At 51.1% G+C, this 18670-nt stretch overlaps 1 protein-coding gene across 5 annotated transcripts in view; it reads right to left on the bottom strand.

Moving 5' to 3' along the window:
• The window catches only part of Crhr2 (corticotropin releasing hormone receptor 2), a 44067-nt gene that overhangs the window by 16898 nt on the left and 8499 nt on the right, over positions 1–18670 (bottom strand). For 2 of the 5 annotated variants that reach the window (XM_028758352.1, XM_028758353.1), the window contains exons 2-3: positions 17532–17622; positions 11249–11374 (exon numbers count right to left, since the gene is read on the bottom strand). In XM_028758352.1, coding sequence (XP_028614185.1) covers positions 11249–11374; positions 17532–17622 — 217 coding nt within the window. Of the gene's footprint in view, positions 1–11248; positions 11375–11509; positions 11823–17531; positions 17623–18670 lie in introns of those variants that run through there. The other 3 variants (XM_028758354.1, XM_028758356.1, XM_028758355.1) reach the window with 3 other exon arrangements.

Genomic DNA, 18670 nt, shown 5'->3' with positions numbered 1-18670 from the left:
CTCAACAAGAGACCCCAGCACCCAGGGCTCAGTCCCCATCAGAAAGAGCTGAGAGATAGCTCAGTGGTTACGAGCACAAGCTGCTCTTGCAGAGGACCTGAGTCTCTATGCCTAATACCCATATGATGGCCTACAACCATCCCTAAGTCCAGTTCCAGGAGGATCCAATACCTGGCTCTGACCTCTTTGGGGACCAAGAACTTACATGGTGTACAGACATACATGCAGGCAAAATACTCATAAGATAAAATCTTTGCAAGGGAAACAGATGATGTCCTCTGCAGAAAAAGCCAGACTCCTAAGGCCCTTCTGTTCCTTTATCCAGTGATATATTTCTTACCTGACATGTTGAGGGGACACCTCCCTTACTGTTGGTAAGGAAGGTGGCCCTGGCCATGATAAAATGCCATGCCTACTTAGAAAAAAATCAACAATAAGTGTCTCTTTATTGCTCTCAAGAGTGAAGTCCAACTCTCTAGGCATGACGCTAAGATGTCTCTAACCCTGGACACCATGGTTGCCCAGCCTCCCAATCACAGCTGGCATTTGCTCTAAGGGGCCTAGCAGATGCCAAAATCAATGGTGCTTCAGCCCCTGAGACCCTCTGCATGTTCTCTGCTTTCCAGCAAACTCCTGTTCATCCTCAACCTAGCCCGATGCTGTCGCCTCCACAGGGCCTGCTCAGTGCTGTAGAACTGACGCCCTCGTTCTTCTCCCTCTAAGTACCTCTTCTCGAGAGTCTCACTTCTCGGAACACAGCGCTTCACCTTTCATTGCCCTTGGATTCCATTAACACAGGCATTCTTGTGTTATTGTGTGCACGCATGTGCTTGTGTGCACGTGAGGCGCTTGGATCCAGTTTCACAAAGCAAAATTTAGTTTGACCACAGCTATAATGTTTTTCCATTCTACTCAGTTCTAACGTATCTGTTTGTTTCATACATAAATGCTAGTCATGACCCACAAAATCGATTTCATGGTCCATTATTGTCACACAATCTGTGGTTTGGAAAACAAAAAAAAAAATCTATTTTAGAGCGTTTGCAATGATTCAGGGTGGGCTCTGTCACTTTGAATCTAGTCCTTTCCTTTGCTACTGGACTTAAGCTCCCTGGTGACAGACAAGTAGGCAGGGTTTGTATTGGGGCCACTGTGTGCCACGCTCTACCCACCCCCTACCCCAGAGCAAGACTTTGAGGACATGTGGACAGTATCGAACTGACTTAGATTTGCTAAACCTCCAAAAATCATTGTCTGAGATGTGGGAAGTGGGAGTGAAGAGGACTTCCCTCTGGGGCCCGATGCTGTCTGGGGATGAATTTCTGGCTATCAACACTGGGTACCAGAAGACTGGAAGACAGATGTGCCTGTTCTTTGAGGGATCTGTCTGCTACAACTAATGAGGGCACCAAGCCCTCAGGCACAGCCTTGGACAGGAGAGTGGAGGAGCCCTGCTCCCTCCTCCCCTTAAACCACAGGAGGATGGACACATACAGTCTGAGTTCAGATGTCCAGGCAAGAACTGTGGAGCTAGATATAGTGCAGCGGGTACCTGTTCCCACAGCAACACAGGTGCACCTGCTGAGAATCAATGTTGACGGTGTGCACTGTGTCCTTCCAGGGGCATTAGGGTCTGGATGCTACAGGTGGGGATCCCCAGAGTGACACTGGACTACTGAGCAACCGACTCTCCCCATTATAGGTGCCACTGCTTTGCTAATAGTTTCCCATTCAGAGACTCACACGAGGTGGTTTCGACGCCTGACTGGGGGATGGGAGCCTATCGTCTATTTCTAATTTTGTCTCTGGGAGGCTAGATGACCAAGGCCAAGTCTTTTCTCTTTTTCTCTGGTTTCCCCTCCCAGAAAAAAAAGTCATTCCCATTGCTTCCCGTCAATACCGCTGTGATCTTCAGTAAGTTCTCTGTTTACTAAGAGGCCTTTCTAGTTTGCTGAATGCTGAGCATGAAACCATTCTGATAGTTCAAAGCATCCCTACTTCTAAATAGTCTCTCTATTGCCACCTTTATCTCTCGTATCCTCACTCATACGATCAGGACCATGTAGAGCAGACTGACCATTTGGGAAATAACCTGAGACGGGTTGGATATAGGAGAGTGAGTAAGGTTGTGTTGGGATGAGGAGAGATGTTGTCCCTGGCTATTTGAAAAGACTTATAAGGAGGGCAGGTGATGGTAGGGAGAAAGAGGCTGGCTAGTCGTGACACTTACAGAAGTCAGATAGTGGCTTGAACCATTCAGCACCATGGACAGCAAAAACCCAAAGCCTATCACCATTCCCGTAGGTGGTAAGAACTTGGAGAGCTCCTGGCCCCGTAAGTCTATGGTCAGTCCAGTTCCTCTAGCAGTTTGTACAGTGTCTGTCTGCAACCCCCAGCGTCCAGCTGTTCATTTCTCCCTGGTCCATGCTCGGCTAGGTTTGTTCTCTTGCTGATTCCTGTTTTCAAAGGCCCTTCTTTCTCACCCAGCCCACAGGCTGCCTGCAGTGAGAACCCTTATCTTCAGGCAGAGATCTCCTAAAGTAAGGACTGCATTTCCCTCTCATCTGGCCCCTTCTTAAATGCTGAACACTGCTAAACACACAGGGATGGACCAAGGCTGCTGATGTTGCCTAGGTTACTGGGGAACTCAAAGCGTGACAGACTCAGTGCAAGCCAAAAGGAGAGTTGGCAACCTTGGATGCCTGAACCCTACCACACCCCGCAGCAATATACATGCAGGAGGCAACTAAATCTCTCACCCATCCAGTGACAGGCCAACCCTACTGGTGGAACTTCAGTCACCAAAGTCCAAGCCCCTGTCCTGGGGGAGGGGCGGGGGCATCAGTCTCAAATGGCTAGCCCTTGGAAGCACTTTTTACTTTCCAGAAACAGTCTTTGCTGCTCTGAGGGGAGCACATTAGAAACCGAGTCAGTGCGTACCTCCTTGAGAATTTAAGAGGGGAAATAAACTTTTCCCTCTTTTGGTCTATTTTGGATCAAAGAGGAAAAGAAAGTTCCCCAGGGTTGGGCCTCCCCTGGGGAATATATCCTGAGATGTCATAGAGCCGGCTTATCTGAGAGGGGCTCCCGCCCCCCTCCCCACTGCACCTAAGCTCCTTGCAACCAACTGTGCCACTCTGCAGGCTGTGAGACTCCTAGTGACCACATTCCGAGAAGTAAACGCCTTAGGGACCACATAGCCCACCCTAATCTCTCTGTCCCCTGAAGTCCAGCTGCTCTGGGTAAAACCATTTCTTTACTGAAATATTGGATCTTGACTGACTCATTCTCTTGCCTGGTGAGACTAAAGTCTATCCAACGTCTCCCAGCCTAGCCTCCACAGCCTAGCCTGGGCAAGGGTGGTGTATGGTGTGACTAACTGTTGAAGAGACCACTGAGGAGGCATAGCCAGAGCTGGCTGGTTGGGACTTAGTCATGATACTAACAGAAAGTTCCCTGAGCCTCCCAAATGAGGTGTGCCGAGTGGTCTGTACAGCCCAATGATGCTACATCACAGTCAGGATGGACTGGATCTCAGATCCCTTGCACATCTCGCTTGGTCTTACCATAGCCCTTAGGAAGCAGGTGACTGAGAAACTTGGGATGTTCACACTTGTTCACACTTGTTCTAGATCAGAAAGGTTGTTAGACTGAAGGTCTCGGTATCTGCCGTTGCCTAAGTCAGATACTGGGTTGGAAAGGGCCTCATTAGAGTCATTTGCCTATGACACTTATGGCCAGAGGATGCCCACCCCATTGCTGTTATGCTGTGTGGACACTACTCTCTGCATTTTAACTGTCTACACTGGACCTAAAGCTTCTTAGTTCCACGGAGCTTTTTACTTATCATGTTCTACCATCCCGTACTGAGCCAAGTTGGGACAGCCGCCTGTACTCACAGGAGACAATAGAGAAACTAAGTTATGAAGACACTGAGCAATTTGATGGTGGTCACTCTAGGTCCATGAAGGAGGGAAGGGGTGAGTGAGATCCACTTCACTGTGGACATCACTGCTTCCTCAGGAGAGGAACCTACGGGAGAGCCCCCCACATGGTGCCTGAGCCTCTGCTTCTCATTCCAGCCATCCCAGCAACGCCTGTGTCCCGTGATGTTGGTCTGCCAAGATGCTAGCCTGGGAAGAGACTAAAAAGGTGGTGAGTTGGGGACCCTGAAGCACAGGCTATTCTGAAACCAAGAAAGGAAAGGGAAAAGGGACCTTCCTAAAGCGCAGAAATGGAGGTCCAATGTGGGGGTACGCATGCCAGAGGAAAGACAAGTAGCCATTATGAGGAGAGTTAGGCCTGGTTCTCAACCCAAGGCTCTCGTAAAGTAATGGCTGAAGTAGTACCTGTGCCTGCAAGGCCCTGCCCCACCCCTCAGCAACAGAGCAGCATTTCGAAAGCCTGCCTCCTCATAGCAGCTTCTGGACATCAGACAAACTCGGGTGGGATGGACAGTCTGCTTCCTTCCAATACAACATGCAGAGAGACCACACCATCTCAGAATGCCAACCTCCATGGTGTGAGGTGTCCCCCCTCATGCCTAAAACAGGGCTACACCTCTTTCTAGGCCCCAGATCGCGTCTGCTCCCCTCTCCTCCTGCCCTTTGGTGACTGTTCTCTGCAGAACATGGGGAGACACAAGCTCTGTTCCTTCTCCACTTCGACACAGCTTCATGAAGTCAGTGTCTTCCCTTCACACAGATAAGAGAACTAAGAGCACAGTACCAACAATAGCAAGGAAATGAAACCAGCTTCTGGGAAGAACGGATGGATCTGGAAAGCATTATGTTGAATAAAGTGAAAGATGAACATGTCACACTTCATCCTTTTTATTGTTTGTGCGAGTGTAAATGAGAGACTTTGAGAGTGGGCACAGACTGTAGAGTGATACAGGAGACCAGGAGGAGATGCTGAGGAAGGTGTGTGAGCCAGGGTGGCCAGGGAAGGACGGGTATGACGTGGAGTTGAGAAGGAGTTGCTGGAGGCAGGAGAGTGGACAGGGAGGAGGAGGAACGGTAACAACAGAACATAATTTTTTTATATCCTCAAAAGAACAACAACAAAAGCCTACTAATACACTAATAGCATATGCTAATGAAAACATACTGGAGCAGGAAGAGAGATCGAAGCATAAAGACGCTCGTCCGGGCAGCCTGGCTACCTGATTTGCTCTCCGGAACCCATGGAAAGAACCGATTCCATCCAGTTGTCCCCTGATCTCCACATGTAAGCTTTGGTGAGTGCCCCCACCTCCCACAGCACGCACACACAATAACGAAATTACAAAAGTCAATAAAATGAGAAAAGGAAAGAGAACTAAGGCAAAAGAATCAGGAGGCGGCCGGTCGCCAGGGAACCCTAGCCCTGCACTGAGGCTGCCTCCTACATCTCAACCGGTTCCTTGCATCCCTCTGCCTCCGCAGGTACTATGTAGATACCACCTTTCTGTCTGGGGGGACATAGTTGGAGGTGGTCAGCAGGGCCCAAATGACTGAACTTGAGCACAACTAGGAACAGGGCCTTTGGGGAGCTGGAGGGTAGGTGTCCTCTTAGGAAGGACTTCTGGGCTCCAGACTTCTTCGGTTGCTGGTGGCAGTCAAAGGGAAGACAAGGAATGATAGTGGAGAGGAACAGGACAGGCCAAGGATCCCAGTGACCTTGGACAAAAATTCAGATGGTACACGCTGAAAATCAAGCAGCATCCTTTCAGAATTCCTGGGCCCACACCATCAGTCTATGGTCAGTCAGTGAGCATCTTTGTGTCTTGCAAGAATGAAGGCTGTCAGCACCTCCACGCCTCCTCTTTCCCACTCGCATACCCTCTCACTATATGACACATCACGGCCTCAGTTCTTCCAGCTCCAGTGAAACACTTCCTCCAGGAAGCCTTCCCAACTTACTCTCCATCCTCCCACTGGCTCTGGCAGCCATCACTGCTATTTCACCTCAGGACAGACTTCTCTCTGTCTTCTGGGCTCCTTCGGCACAAAGCGAATGGGTGTTAGACCATGGTTGGTCTTTTCCTACCTGAAGTGACAGGGCAAGGTGCCTGGAGGCTCGTGGACAGTTGTAAGTACTGGTGGCCAGAGAGTCTCCACACCTGCTCTCTCTCCCTTCCTCCTTCACTATGTTTCCACACCTAATGTGATGGGGGAACCTATCCTGCCTTCCCTCTCTCTCAGCAGGAAAACAGTCGTCACACATCAGAAACTTCCTGCTTGTGGAAAATCAAAGAGTCTAGGGGTGACTATGTGTCCCCAAGGACAGAGTCAGCCCAGTTCCTAGATCTGCAGCATCTAACTCCTTGCCCCAGAGGTTCCGGTCTGTCTTGTACCCTCCGACCTGCAGCCTCCACAACTGCCACATGCCACATGTTGAGACCCTTCAGGAAGTCTGCTAGGCGTGGCCCAGAGTGTGCTATGTCCCCTATCCCAATCTCTGACTGTTCCAGTCTGGTTTATAAGCAGTCTAGGGCTCCTGAAGCCAATTGCTTTGCAACTTTTCTTGACATCTCTGTCCCGTGATGCTGAAGAGAGGATTCCTGACCAAGGACACAACCTGGTGGGAGGTTTCTCTGCCTGGGTGCTTCTTAGGTTGTGTTTTCATTTTAGAATGGGTTCTAAATGGGGATGGGGAGTGAGGCTCCGGTCTTCTCCTTAGGTTAGTTAAAGCAGATATCCCCTCTCTCCCTGCCTCACAGATGCCTCAATACATATTGTCCCCATTGCTCCCTCTTGACAGGGACAAGGAGGACATGGTGGAGATCAGTGCTACCGAAGGAAGATGGACTACATCCTAGGGAAGCAGAGGGACTTCACAGGAAGCCACAGGGCCATGGTGGAGAAGGAAGGAGGGGCCAGGTCAGGGAGAGCAGGAAGATGCAGGTGATCTGTGGACAGAGGGAATAATAAGAAATGGGGAGGGCGGAGAGTTGAAAAGAGATGGCAAAGCGATTGAAGGAGAGGAAGGAAGAGGGGGATGTAGAAGGAAGGGAGGGAGGGGAGGGGGAAGAGAGAGCAGTGGGGGAGCATACTTGGAGATATTGGTCAAGATCCACAGGCTCAGAGAGCTCTGAAATTGGGGGCATGGAGTAATATGAATGTATGTGCCATCTCCCCAGCAAACTGCTGTTGGAAATCCACTTCTTTTCTCCCTGTAGGTGGGAACCTGAGACCCAAGAAGGATGGTGGGTCACTCTGGACTATATCATGCATGGACATGCTTGGATTGGTTTTAGCTGCCCGGGATTTGAACTTAGTTTTGGGGAGTCTAGGGGGGACTGATCCACCTCTCATTGGAGACGTGGGATTCCTGGCAGTCAGAGCTTGAGCAAGCGAGCAGAAATCACCACGTTCCCTACCCGTCAGACTGCCTGCAATGTAGACGGAAGCCCCTCCCTCCAGAGACCACTATGATGAGCTCCAGACAGAGCAGCAGTGGCATTGGCCAGCTGGTGGTCAGGGCTGGTGGCATCTACCACCCAGGGAAAGCAGGGGTCTTCCCACTGGGTCCTATGTTCTTGGCTGGTTCCTCCAATCTTAAATAATTAAGTCCCTTAATTCCATGACTCCAGAAGTCCTCCAGCACCCTTTGTTCCTGGTTTTTAATTGGTGTATATTAACTGTATGAACTAATAGTCTTCATTATGTCCGGTCTCTTTTTCCTAATTTTATGATAACCATGTGGGGTATGTGTGTGCGTGTGTGTGTGTGTGGTGTGTGTGTGTGGTGTGTGTGTGTGTGTTGCATACATGCACATGCATGCTGGAGAGGGCACATGTCACAGCACACATCACCACACCCAGCCCTCCAATATCCCTTTTACGAAGCCCTTCTCTGATTAGTCCCGCAGAGCCGTTTCCTGGAGGCCTAGGTTTCGGATCTTTGCTCCGTCAGGAGATAAGTGACTTTCAAACCTCCGTTTCCACGTGTGCAGCATGAGGATAACCCCAGGCTCCGTTTCTAGGCATGGGAAGTAAACTGGGAAGACAGGTGTGCAAGGGCTCAGTGTAGTGGAGGGGACACGGGCTCTAAGGTGGTTCTGCCATGGACTCGGGTGCGTGACCCTGCCTGAGTCCCTTTCCTTTGGCCATTGTTGGTCGTGGCACCTGGTGATACTCTCTGCAGGAGACTAAGGACAGCACTGATACGCTCTCTGACACCTGCTCCCACATCTTCCCACAGCTGCTCCGTACCTCATCCCCACCTAGCCCTGGTGCTCTCCTGGGCTCTTGCTACCCAGACGGCTGCTTCTTGGATGGCTCTGCTCGGAGGTCCCCTTAATGTCTCAAAGCCAGCCCCCCGTTTTCTGCATTTCCTGCTCCCTTGCCATTTCCTCTTCCTCTTTGTTAATTACAGCATCCAAGGCCACTTACACGGAAATCCCGCTCTGCTCCCAAAGCCTCCTCTCCATCAAAGGGCTCTCAGTGTTCCTACCGCTCTTCCCCTGTCAGAGAGGACCTCAGCTTACCTCCTCTTTACTCCCAGTCCTGCTCAAGCTCCCTCCCATAGCTAAAACAAAGCCCCTTGCAGTGCTGTGAAACTTCAGTCCTCCGTGCCCCTCTCTGGTCTTCTTACCTTTCGTCCCATTATATCCCATATAATAACAACACTCCATAGCGCCCAGGCACTAAGCACACCCCATCCACAGGCCTCCTATGGCTTTCTGGCCTGGAACACCGTCACCTATCCTATATCCACCTGCTGACCCAAACCTGCCTCATTCGTGCAGCTGAGACGGCTGAGTCCTCACCAACCCTCCAGACTTAGAGGCTTGAGCCTTCTCAGGTCCTCCTTGCAAACTGAACTGTTGTCTCTCCTGGATACGGTGCAGTCCTGAGGCTGCTGCACCAGGGTCCCGGCTTCCTGCCTGGTCTGGTGCATAAGAGTTGTGCTCCACCCCTGGGCTCTGCAACCAGGGTCTGAAAGCAGCATGGGTCTTTAGGGAGCCGCAGGAGTGGAATCGTGGGTACTAGGCTCTCCTGGTGACTCTGGCACCTGCCAGCGATTAGCACTTACAGGTTCTGTGCCAGGTCGTCTGTGCTCAGCGGATCCACAAGCCCCTCTGCAGACACTACCATCTCCACAGAGCGTTTCCTGTCCTCAAGAACTATCCACTTTCTGAGAAGACAGGGATTGGGGAGGAGACTGCGTGGCTGTGTCATGATGGGATTAGGGAACTCTTCCCTCAGGCTTCTCACTGAGCGCTTTTCTCTGTTTAAAGAAGGAGCCCACTGAAAAGGCCAGCTGAAGGCAGCAAAGGTGCTGGGCTGGTCTGAGGTAGGAGGAGCATCTGTCAGGTATTTCCATTGCTGCCAGGAGCCCTATTCCAGTCAGGGCTGAATTCCATACCCTCCCAGCTCCAGGGATCTCTCTGAGCCAGCACCCCACCCCCAGCTCAGTGTTGCTCAGGAGCAAAGGTACAGGCAGCACTTTGGTCCAAATGAAGAAAATTGTTCATTAGACACCGAGGGCTAATTGCCACCACATTTACCAACCTCAGCGGCGTCCTGACCCTTTTGTCAGCTCCCCATTTGATTTGATAAGAGGGGTCTGGTATTCGATATCCCTGCCTCTCCTTCTTCCTATAAACTCCCTGATTTTCCCGAAGCAGGGCAGTTACCGCTCGGCACTCTTCTGTCTACTGCAAGTGCAAGGGTAGCCTCAATACAGAACAGAGGCTGTGGCTGGCACACAGTAGGGGTTCAGCAGTTGGTTATATGATGCTGCGCTGAGCTCTGCTGTGGGAGAGAGAGTCAGGCCCTAGGCTGGGTAGGTGGGGTTCGAGGCTGGTTGGAGGGAACAGGGTAAGAGCTCCCTCTGAGTTTCCTCAGGCTCAGTCATGCCCCTTTGCCCTGTATGACCCTTAGTCTTGGTGCCTCTGAATTAGGTACCTGATCTCCATGGCCCAATTTCACAGAGGCCACATCCTAAAAATACAAGGTCATTAGTTACTCCTGGGAGGGAACTTGAAGGCATTTCTTGCATCCCTTCTGGGTCGGGATCCTCACTACCTGTCAATGAGCTCTGTTTTAATCATGCTCAGCAGGCGTTTCTCGGGTGACAGGGAAACCTTCATCAGTGACTCCTCTACCTCCATTTTTTCTTTTATTAGGAGCATCCAGTATTAGCCTTTTCTGAGCAGGCTGCTCCTTGAGCCCAGGGAGCCTAGCCTGGCCCCACTGCAGGCACTGTGGCCTTGCTTTAAGTACCTATAAGGTGAAGGTCTCCTTGCCTTCAGAGAGCTGGGACATGCATGTGTATGTGTTGATGGACGAGATAGATCACAATTCAGACACTATTGCTAGGATGTCAGGGCTGTAGACAAACAGCTTGCCATAAGGGCCATATTAGCATGTGACAGGTGAGAATGTCCAGTGGGCGAGCCACTGCCACCCACAACCTCACAGAGCTTAGTGCTGACTCCTATACCCTGGCTTCCACTTGTACTGACATGCGCATATTGACACAAACCCCAGATTGAATGCCCCTCCACCCTACCCTCTGCTTCCCTCTTCTTTTCCCTGTAGCGTGTAGCTCTCAAGGGGCTCTCCAGGAGGAAGGAAGCTACAGGCTGCTCTTTCTGGGCAGTGGAGGTGTGGACCTCATCCAAAACCACAAGTTGCCCGAGGTTGAACAGAGGTGATGCTGCCCAGGGTTCCAGATTCACCAGCTCAGTGAGCAAGATCCAGGGGTTAGGGGAAAAGATGATACCCTATCTCCTCTGGCTTCCCGGAGTCTAGGCTCAGTATGTTTCCCAATATAGGAACTCATCTCGTCTCCCTACCCCCCACCCCCCGTGATCTCTCATCACCAGTAGTAGGGTCTGATCCCCTTAGTCACAACGTAGATACGGGACAGGGGCCTTAACATCTATATGCTGCGTCGCCTTAGAGATGGGAGAGGATTGTATGAACAGAAACGAAGCCCGAAAGGACGCACATCAGGCACTTAAACAAACAGTGTAGGGGAAGCTTGCCCCTAAGGGGAAGACGCATTTCCTACTCTCTTGCTCAGCTCTTACCAAACGTAGCATGAGAACTCTGGTTGAGCCATCGCCTAACCTGGGTTAGAAGCACCATCGAGTTAGGGGCAGAAGGTGTGCCCCCACATTTACAGAGTCCCCGAAGTAAGTGCTTCGGGGTACAGAGGCCCTCGGTAGGTGTCCGATTCAAGGTCCAGAGCCCTCCCCTCTTCCTGAACCGCCTTTCTGAGAGGCCAGAATGCGACAAGCGAGGGGCACTCACGGGTCGTGTTGTACTTGATGCCATTGAAGTACTCGGGGCAAGGTCTCTCCACTAGGGCTCCGGGCGCGCTCTGGGGCCAGCAGGTCCCAATCTGGTCCAAGGTCGTGTTGCAGTAGGAGTAGGAACCTGGAGACAGGAGGGAGCACAGAGAGGCTCAGAGGGGTGTCCGGTGTCCGGGACACGGGGTGCCACTCAGACCTGTGCTAGGAGACCGCTGCGGAGCAAGCCCACGTGCGGCTAGTTCTCTCGCCTCCTGCCTACCTTCGGGGTCCGGGGGAGCTCCCCAGCCTTCCAGGAGCAGCTCTTCGGCCAACGCCAGGCTACAGTTGGCCTCCAGCAGGCTGAGGAGCAGCGCTGCGTCCATTGCGCCCCGGAGCCGCGCGCGGAGGGAGTGGGAGTGCGCGCCCCGCGTGGCTGCGAGGGAGCGGGCGCGACGCGGGGCGGCCAGAGAGTGCAGCGTCCAGCTTCCTCCCCGCCCACCCCGGCCAGCCCCGCAGCTTCGGGGAGCTGCTATCGATCGCACCCAGGACCTTGGCTAAGAGAAGCGGATGGGCTCAAGGAGCTGAGAGGCCGCCCGCTCGACCACGACCAATGGCAGAGTCGGGGGCGGGGCTCTGTCTTCAGCCCCGTCGGGCCCGCGGTCCTCGGTGCCCTCTCGACCCAACAGGTCCCTAGAATGGCCGTGGAGCTGGCGATCTACGGGTCTGGGGTGGCCAAATAGCCCCTCCGAGGATCGAGGGTCTCAGGCCTCGGGATTGCAGGAGATCCACGCCATCCACACCCATCACCAGCCAAAGTTGGTCTGCTCTTGACCCAGAAATTTATTCTCCCAAAATAGGACATCAGAGATGGATAGGGGCAAGTAGTCAGCCCAGCAGCAGATTTGTGCCCTGAGGATGGAAATGGGTTGAAGGGGTCCCGGAAGGTTGCAGAGAGGGTCTAACAGAGATGGAGAAAATACAGAATAGGTAGATGGCTCTCAGCAGGAGCCAGGAACCTGTGACAACACCAGGTTTCACACTGGCAGATTTGCTACCAGCGGAGAGATGAGGATATCTAGGAAGAAGTTAATTAAAATTATCTGGAAGACTTGAAGGTATTAGAGTCCTGGGCACCAGATAGAGTGAGAGACCAAGACAGTTCTCTTTCTCCTGGCTTGTGCAGGGCCTTCTGAGGAGGGGAGAAAAGCCAGTGTTCCCCACTAGCAGGAACGGAGGAGTGAGCACCCCTGTAGAGATTCTACTGCTCCCCCCAACCCCCCACCCCCACCCCGTGATTCTTGCCTGGGAATTAGTCGAATAGACCTAGCTGTCTCAGAGTGCTCAGGGTGGGCCTGTAACTCCATGCCTGTGAAACGGAGGGGCCTAGGTTGAGGAACCTGCCCGAGTGTGTGTGTCTTTCTCTCAGTTTGGATTCTGCTTTGCCTCTCTCCTCTCTGCCATGTTCCCTGAGGCAAGAGTCTTCCTGGGTTTTCTCCATCAGTGGCATGTGCGTTCCTTCACAGTCCAGAGCATCTGTGGACAGGGTGTAAGAGGCTCTAGAACCAATCCCGTCCCCCTTCACTCTTCATTGGGGACCAGGTGCTAGTGAAGGCAAAGTCCCCCTAAAGAGGGCAGTGCTCCAGGTGGGGAAAGGCAAAGGACAGGCCATTGCCTTTGTACCATCTTCCTAGCCTCCATATTAATGGTGCTGTCACTCCCAAGCAGAGCCAGAGAGCTCCTGAGAGAGTGAGCGAGCAGTAAGACCAGGTTGAGCCCTGGACTCTCTCCAACCGGCAGGGAGACATGCAGAGCTACCAGATAGATCTGTCCTCTGCCTCCTGGATGGACAGTTAGGGCCCTGGTCCAATTCTTGGCAGAGCCTTAGGTCAGACCATGACTGGCTAGGTCGGTCAACGCAGGGACGCAATCTCCTTCACTAGCAAAGGATGGTCCTTCATGTACTGTCGTAGCACAGAGAAGAAGGAAACCAAGTTAAACTCAAAGGGTGACTTTATTCCTCATCAGAGCTCTGGCTCAGGAGACACATGCCATAGAAAGGAGACAGTGAGCCCCTGAGACTCTTCCTCTTTACCTGCAGATTTCTACAGAATAGGGGTTGGTCTGGGTGACTTGCTTGCTGAACAGAATTTCAGTATCAGGACCAAAAGCTACTGTGCACCCTAAATGTACGAATATCTAAGATCTCTAGGACCCCAGGATATGGCAGCATTTCTTCATAATCTCATATTTAAGGGCACAACTGGTACACGATTCAAGATGTTACCTAGGGAAGCCAACTGGCTTCGTAGTTCACTTTAATGCTGGCAGATGGGTAAATGAACACTTTCCTTAGATTAGATCTGTCTCTATATAAGCAAGGTGGAGGCCATTTGTTTAGTATAGAGGAAGAGGTGGGTAAACGAAGGTTCCTGGGGCTTCCGGTCAATTCTATCACAGATCCAAGCTTAGGCATGAAAGGACAAATATTTGGAAAATATGTGGATTCCAGGAACATTGGAGAGTAGGTTCAGGGGAGTGTGTCAGATGTCAGGGAGTGTTCTGTCTTGAGGAGCCAGGGGTGAGAAATGTGTTTCTGCTACTCAGTGTCTCAAGTCTCCGGCCGCCACTGATACAGCTATGGTGGTGATGAGTAGTGACAGGCCAGCTTAGATACATGCACGACACAGTCCCATCCATGTCATTAAACAGGCCCACAGAGCACCGCAGAGTCTACTGTCAGAGTGCTGTGCTTAGACAAAACTACGCATGCTCTCATTTATACCCCACCCCCACACGAGTACCAAGCGGACAACAAAGTTTATAAGGACAGCCATTGCTTCTGTGAGAGGCTGTCCTCTATAACACTGTGAAGCCAGGAAGTCTATTTAAGGATGGCTAAGGACAAGCAATAAGATATTCTTCTTGATGTTATAGTGAGGTGTGGTACATCTCTCCCAAACCATGACACTGAAGGATGCTCCAGGCCATGTCTCTCCCGACTCTGCCTAAGAACAGAGGAGGTGACATGGTGTCCTGATACTCAACAAATGGACCAGGAAAGGCCTGTAGTGATAACCCTGCCCCACACATGCACTGGGCAGGAGGATACACAGAGGAGGAAGAGCCAGTTCCCAGCCCCACCTGCCAGCTGTACTCCTCTGAGGCGCCTCAGTTGGCTTCCCATGTCCCTCACAGGGAAGATGAGAAGACTTTACGATTGCGATATTATCTTACTTCCATGATTATCTCTGTATAGCCTCCAGGATGGAGCCAGTGTCTTTGGCACTGTTAAGAAGACACTTGGTGAACCCCGCCCCCATCCTCACTCTTGCTGGCTGAGCCCTCTGTGAGTCGGCCATGCTCTGCCCACCGTTTAGAATGCCCTGCAGCTCTGCAGCCTCTCTTCTCTTCCTGCGAGCATGCAGCTGTGGTCTAATCTCTTCTGTCCTACTGTTCCAGATGCTTCCCTATTTATAGGGGCTGCTCTACGTCTCACCCAAAGCTCTACCAACCAGGACTTAGCCAACTCTTCCTACCTGAGGCTCCAGGGGTGGGCAAGCCTGTTCACTAACTTCCCCCAGAGTCCCCAACGCTCATCAGAGTGTTCCAGAGATGGGATCCATTACATGGAAAAAACAAAACAAAGCAAAACAAACAAACAAAAAACCCTAAAAAATAAACAAACAAGTTTCTTCATCATAGGGCTGAGGAAAACTCAGGGTTCTGTCTCCCCGGCCAGACTTCCTGCCCCTCTAACTAATAGTACTATGCCTCTCTGTGTGTGCACCCATGATTGTCTTTCTGTGTGAGCATCCATGCACCCTGGACTGGAAAGTTACTTAAGAGAGTCCTTGGATGCCTTTAGACCCTTATATTGTCTGTGAATAGAATAAATGATATGCCTCCTAATAATTCCTTAGCATTTTTCAAATATATGCAAATGCATGTGTGATGAAGAAAATAAGAATATTCCATCAAAGGCTTGCTGGAAGTTATAATTGCTCTCCTGACTATGTGGATGTTTTCATTTATTTGGACCACAGGGGCATACAGCACAATTGGTCATAGTCTTTGATTTACCATCCCTTGTCATCATCAGCCCACATGCACACGGCCTAACTTTATTTTATGGTCTTTTCTTTAATGAAGGCCTTTGTATAGCAGGGTACCGTAATGAGCTGGCCACCCAATCTGGAGCAGATATTACCAGTCATACCCGTATTTATCCATGACCGCCTTCCCAGAGGAAGCACCGCCTTGAATGTTGCATTTGTCACTCCCTCTCCCTTTTTTCTTTTTTTCTTTTTTTTTTTTTCCTGCACGGAAGATTCTCTGAATGTTGTTGAGCTTCGTTTTGCTTCGTTTTGCGCATTTTAGTCATTCGGCATTCTCCTAACTAGTGGACATGAGGGAAGAGACCGCTTCCATGTGGGGACTACAGAAGCAATTTCTGCAGCCCAGCAGGCACCCGAATGGTTCCCGTGTCCACCCTAGGGCCTTGGCTAATGATGGATGCTGTGTCCTCACAGTGGCTGCTAGGCAGCGTCACCAGCGACACTCTGGATGAATATTTAATGACACAGGGAAACGTTCACTCTCAGTTATTAGAGAGAAGCACAGGTTGGAAAGCGGTGGCCACAGTCACAGCCCACTTCTGATGAAAACAACATGAAAAGCCAAAAGACCTCAAAAATCAAAAGAAGCAAGGTGAGGCTTTGTGGGCGATAAACTCCTAAGGGACAGCGATGCCAAGACTGCTTCGCTGTGAGACAATGAACTCTTATCTTATGAGTCAAAAGGATTGTTCAACCAAACTTTGTATAAATAGTTCGGGTGCATTAAAAATTAGGCAGGGAGAGCTGGTGTCCAAGAGAAGGACCTTCTCCCTCAACTCAGGTTGGGGTTGGGGCATCTATGTCACCTTTTAAAACAGAGAGCTGGGCAGGGAGTTCAGGGAGAGGCCAGGGTGTCTTTGAGCAGCAGTGTCTCCTCCAATGACAATGTACAGGAAGGGATGGCACTCCTGAAGTAAGGGACCTCTGGTCCCATCTATGTCTGCTAGCCATGGCCCATGCTGTCTGTCCCCTCTGCCAAAGTGTGCCTCTTAGAGAGACTGAAACCCTAACTCTAATGAGTGAAAAAAGGAAACATAGACTGAGTGCTGTCCCTCCAAATTCTCACACTGTAATCCAAAGTCCCCAGTACCTCAGAATGTGGTCTTAATTGGGTCTGGAGTCATTACAGAGGTGATTCAAATAATATGAATGTAATTTGGCCAGTAGGTTTCCAGTCCATATGAGAGAGGCCTTTCTAAGAAGAGGAGGTGGGACGGATCCTCTCAGAGGAAAGACCTGAGGGCAGGAAAGGCCAGAGAGAGGCCTTGGGGTAACCAACCCGAGCCAACTCGAGCCAACTCGAGCCATGCCCTTCCAGACACCAGAATTGGGAGAAGATGAGTTTGAATCCACTAAGTCACCCAAGTCCAGCGCTTTGTCTCAGTAGTCTAGGAAATTCATATAGACGGGTGTCTTGCCCAAATCCCCACAGATGCTCCATGGAGGAGCTGGGACAAGATTGGTCTGTGACTCTGAGAGCTGAATTCTGGACAGCAACACAATAGAGGTGCAGGCAGTGGGATTTAACTCATTTATGCCTTCCTGGGGTTGTGTTTGGATGTCCAGGGCTGGCCAGCACTCCTGTCCCCTTAATCCCTGATGGACTCTGAGCCACAGGACACTCTCATCCTCCCAAGTCCTCTTTCTATGCTGTTTCTGAGAAACAGCCCCTTGGAAGTCCGGGAGAGAGGATGGGGCCCTAGAAATGTCTCCTTAAAGCATGCAACTCAGCAGCACTTCCCCTCACTGTGTGAGTCAGCTTCTGGAAACCTCAGAGGGTCAGAGCCCAGAGCCTGGCTGCTGTTTCACAGGATCATACTGGGGTGATGCCTGTAGCCACGGCAACCAGAGATGTTTTTACACCTTCTGCTAGTCTTGCCTTTTGACTGAGTTTGAAAGCAGAAGGGTCGGTCATCCTCTCACTGGGCTCCCAAACACACCTGTCTAGCCGATTTTTTTTTCAGGTGTCCAGGCAGGGACAGTGAGCAAGAAGAGGCTTTCTGTCCAAATTCTTGTCATTGATCAAGAGCCCATGGTTCTAATGGAGAAGGATACTATTCAAAGACCCCAATGAAGAGACCAGGGCTTTGTGTGCTATCCTACTGTGCTTCTTTGTCCAAGCTCCAGGGCTCCCCTCAGGTCCCAGGACGACTGCAGGATAGGTTGGGGTTGGGCAAGAATGCATACCTGAAAAATTCGGAGTTGTGGTCTTGTGGCAGTGCTGCTCCAATAGTGTCCACAGGGGCTGGTCCTGGGGTGCCTGGCCAGGTTGGGCCACCTAGGGGGAGCAGAGGTGAGGGTTACTGTCCAGGCACCCGGTTATGTCTCTTTCCTCACTTCTATTACCATTCCTGCAGAGAAAGGGACAACTCAAGCCCCCTTGGAAAGAAAGCAGCGCTCCTGCCTCGCCTGGAGCCCCACAAGGGCTGTAGAAGTGTCAAGGAAGGGACACCTTTGAGGTGGTAGTCTACCCCCAAAGGTGGTTTCTTCCCACACTGGATGGAATACACCAGTGGGGAAGCCTGCTGTCTATCACTAAAGCTCCCAGCAGCCTTCTGTGTGTTAGGTCCTGTGGCAACTTTGAGTGTCCCAGGCAAGGTGGATGTATCCTAAGCATATGGAGAGAGCAGAGGCGGGAAAGGCAGGCTGCAGTCTAGCTTTCCTGTCCCTGATAAATTGGAGAGACATAAAGGTTAATTAATACACGGGAGAGATAACTAACCAGGTCTTGGAGGGCTTCCTGTAAGAGGAGGAGTTGTATGATGATGAAAGAATGAGCGGGTAAGAGAGAAAGCACCACAGACCCAGCTCAGACACTCACTGAGGAGAAGATGGGACAGTGGAAATCCAACCCCAAAGGCAAAGCCGTCTAGGATCCTATCTTTCAAGAAAGTCTTCAGAGTGATTGCTGGGTATAGTGGAAAAAACAGATGTGAGGATGTCTGCCCTGGGTGGAGGCATTTTCTGGAGTGTGGCATGGAAAAGAACATGATGAAATGGGTTTTGACCCGTGAGTAGGAGTTTGCTTAGCTGATAAGGGTCCCTGCCTAAGTGGGGAGCACAGCATCTACGAAGGCAGAAAAAGTAGGGAAAAAATGACGTAAGGCTGGATTAGAACAAAGCCCTTTAAAATCCTAACCCTGCCTACAGCTCCTCCCAAGACCATGCTTTTCTTACTCTGCAAGTAGCATGCATGTGTACACTGGTGTGTGTGTGTGTGTGTGTGCCTGTGTGTGTGCACGTGCATGTGCGTGTGTATGTGTGCATGTGTGTGCACTCGTGTGTGTGTGTGCGTGTGTATGTGTGCATGTGTGTGCACTCGTGTG

This window comes from Grammomys surdaster, unplaced genomic scaffold (genome assembly GCF_004785775.1).
Source record: "Grammomys surdaster isolate TR1022 unplaced genomic scaffold, NIH_TR_1.0 126197, whole genome shotgun sequence".
Taxonomy (NCBI): Eukaryota; Metazoa; Chordata; class Mammalia; order Rodentia; family Muridae; genus Grammomys; species Grammomys surdaster.
Note: the sequence above shows the minus strand (reverse complement) of the source record. Positions and strands in the feature narration are given on the sequence as shown.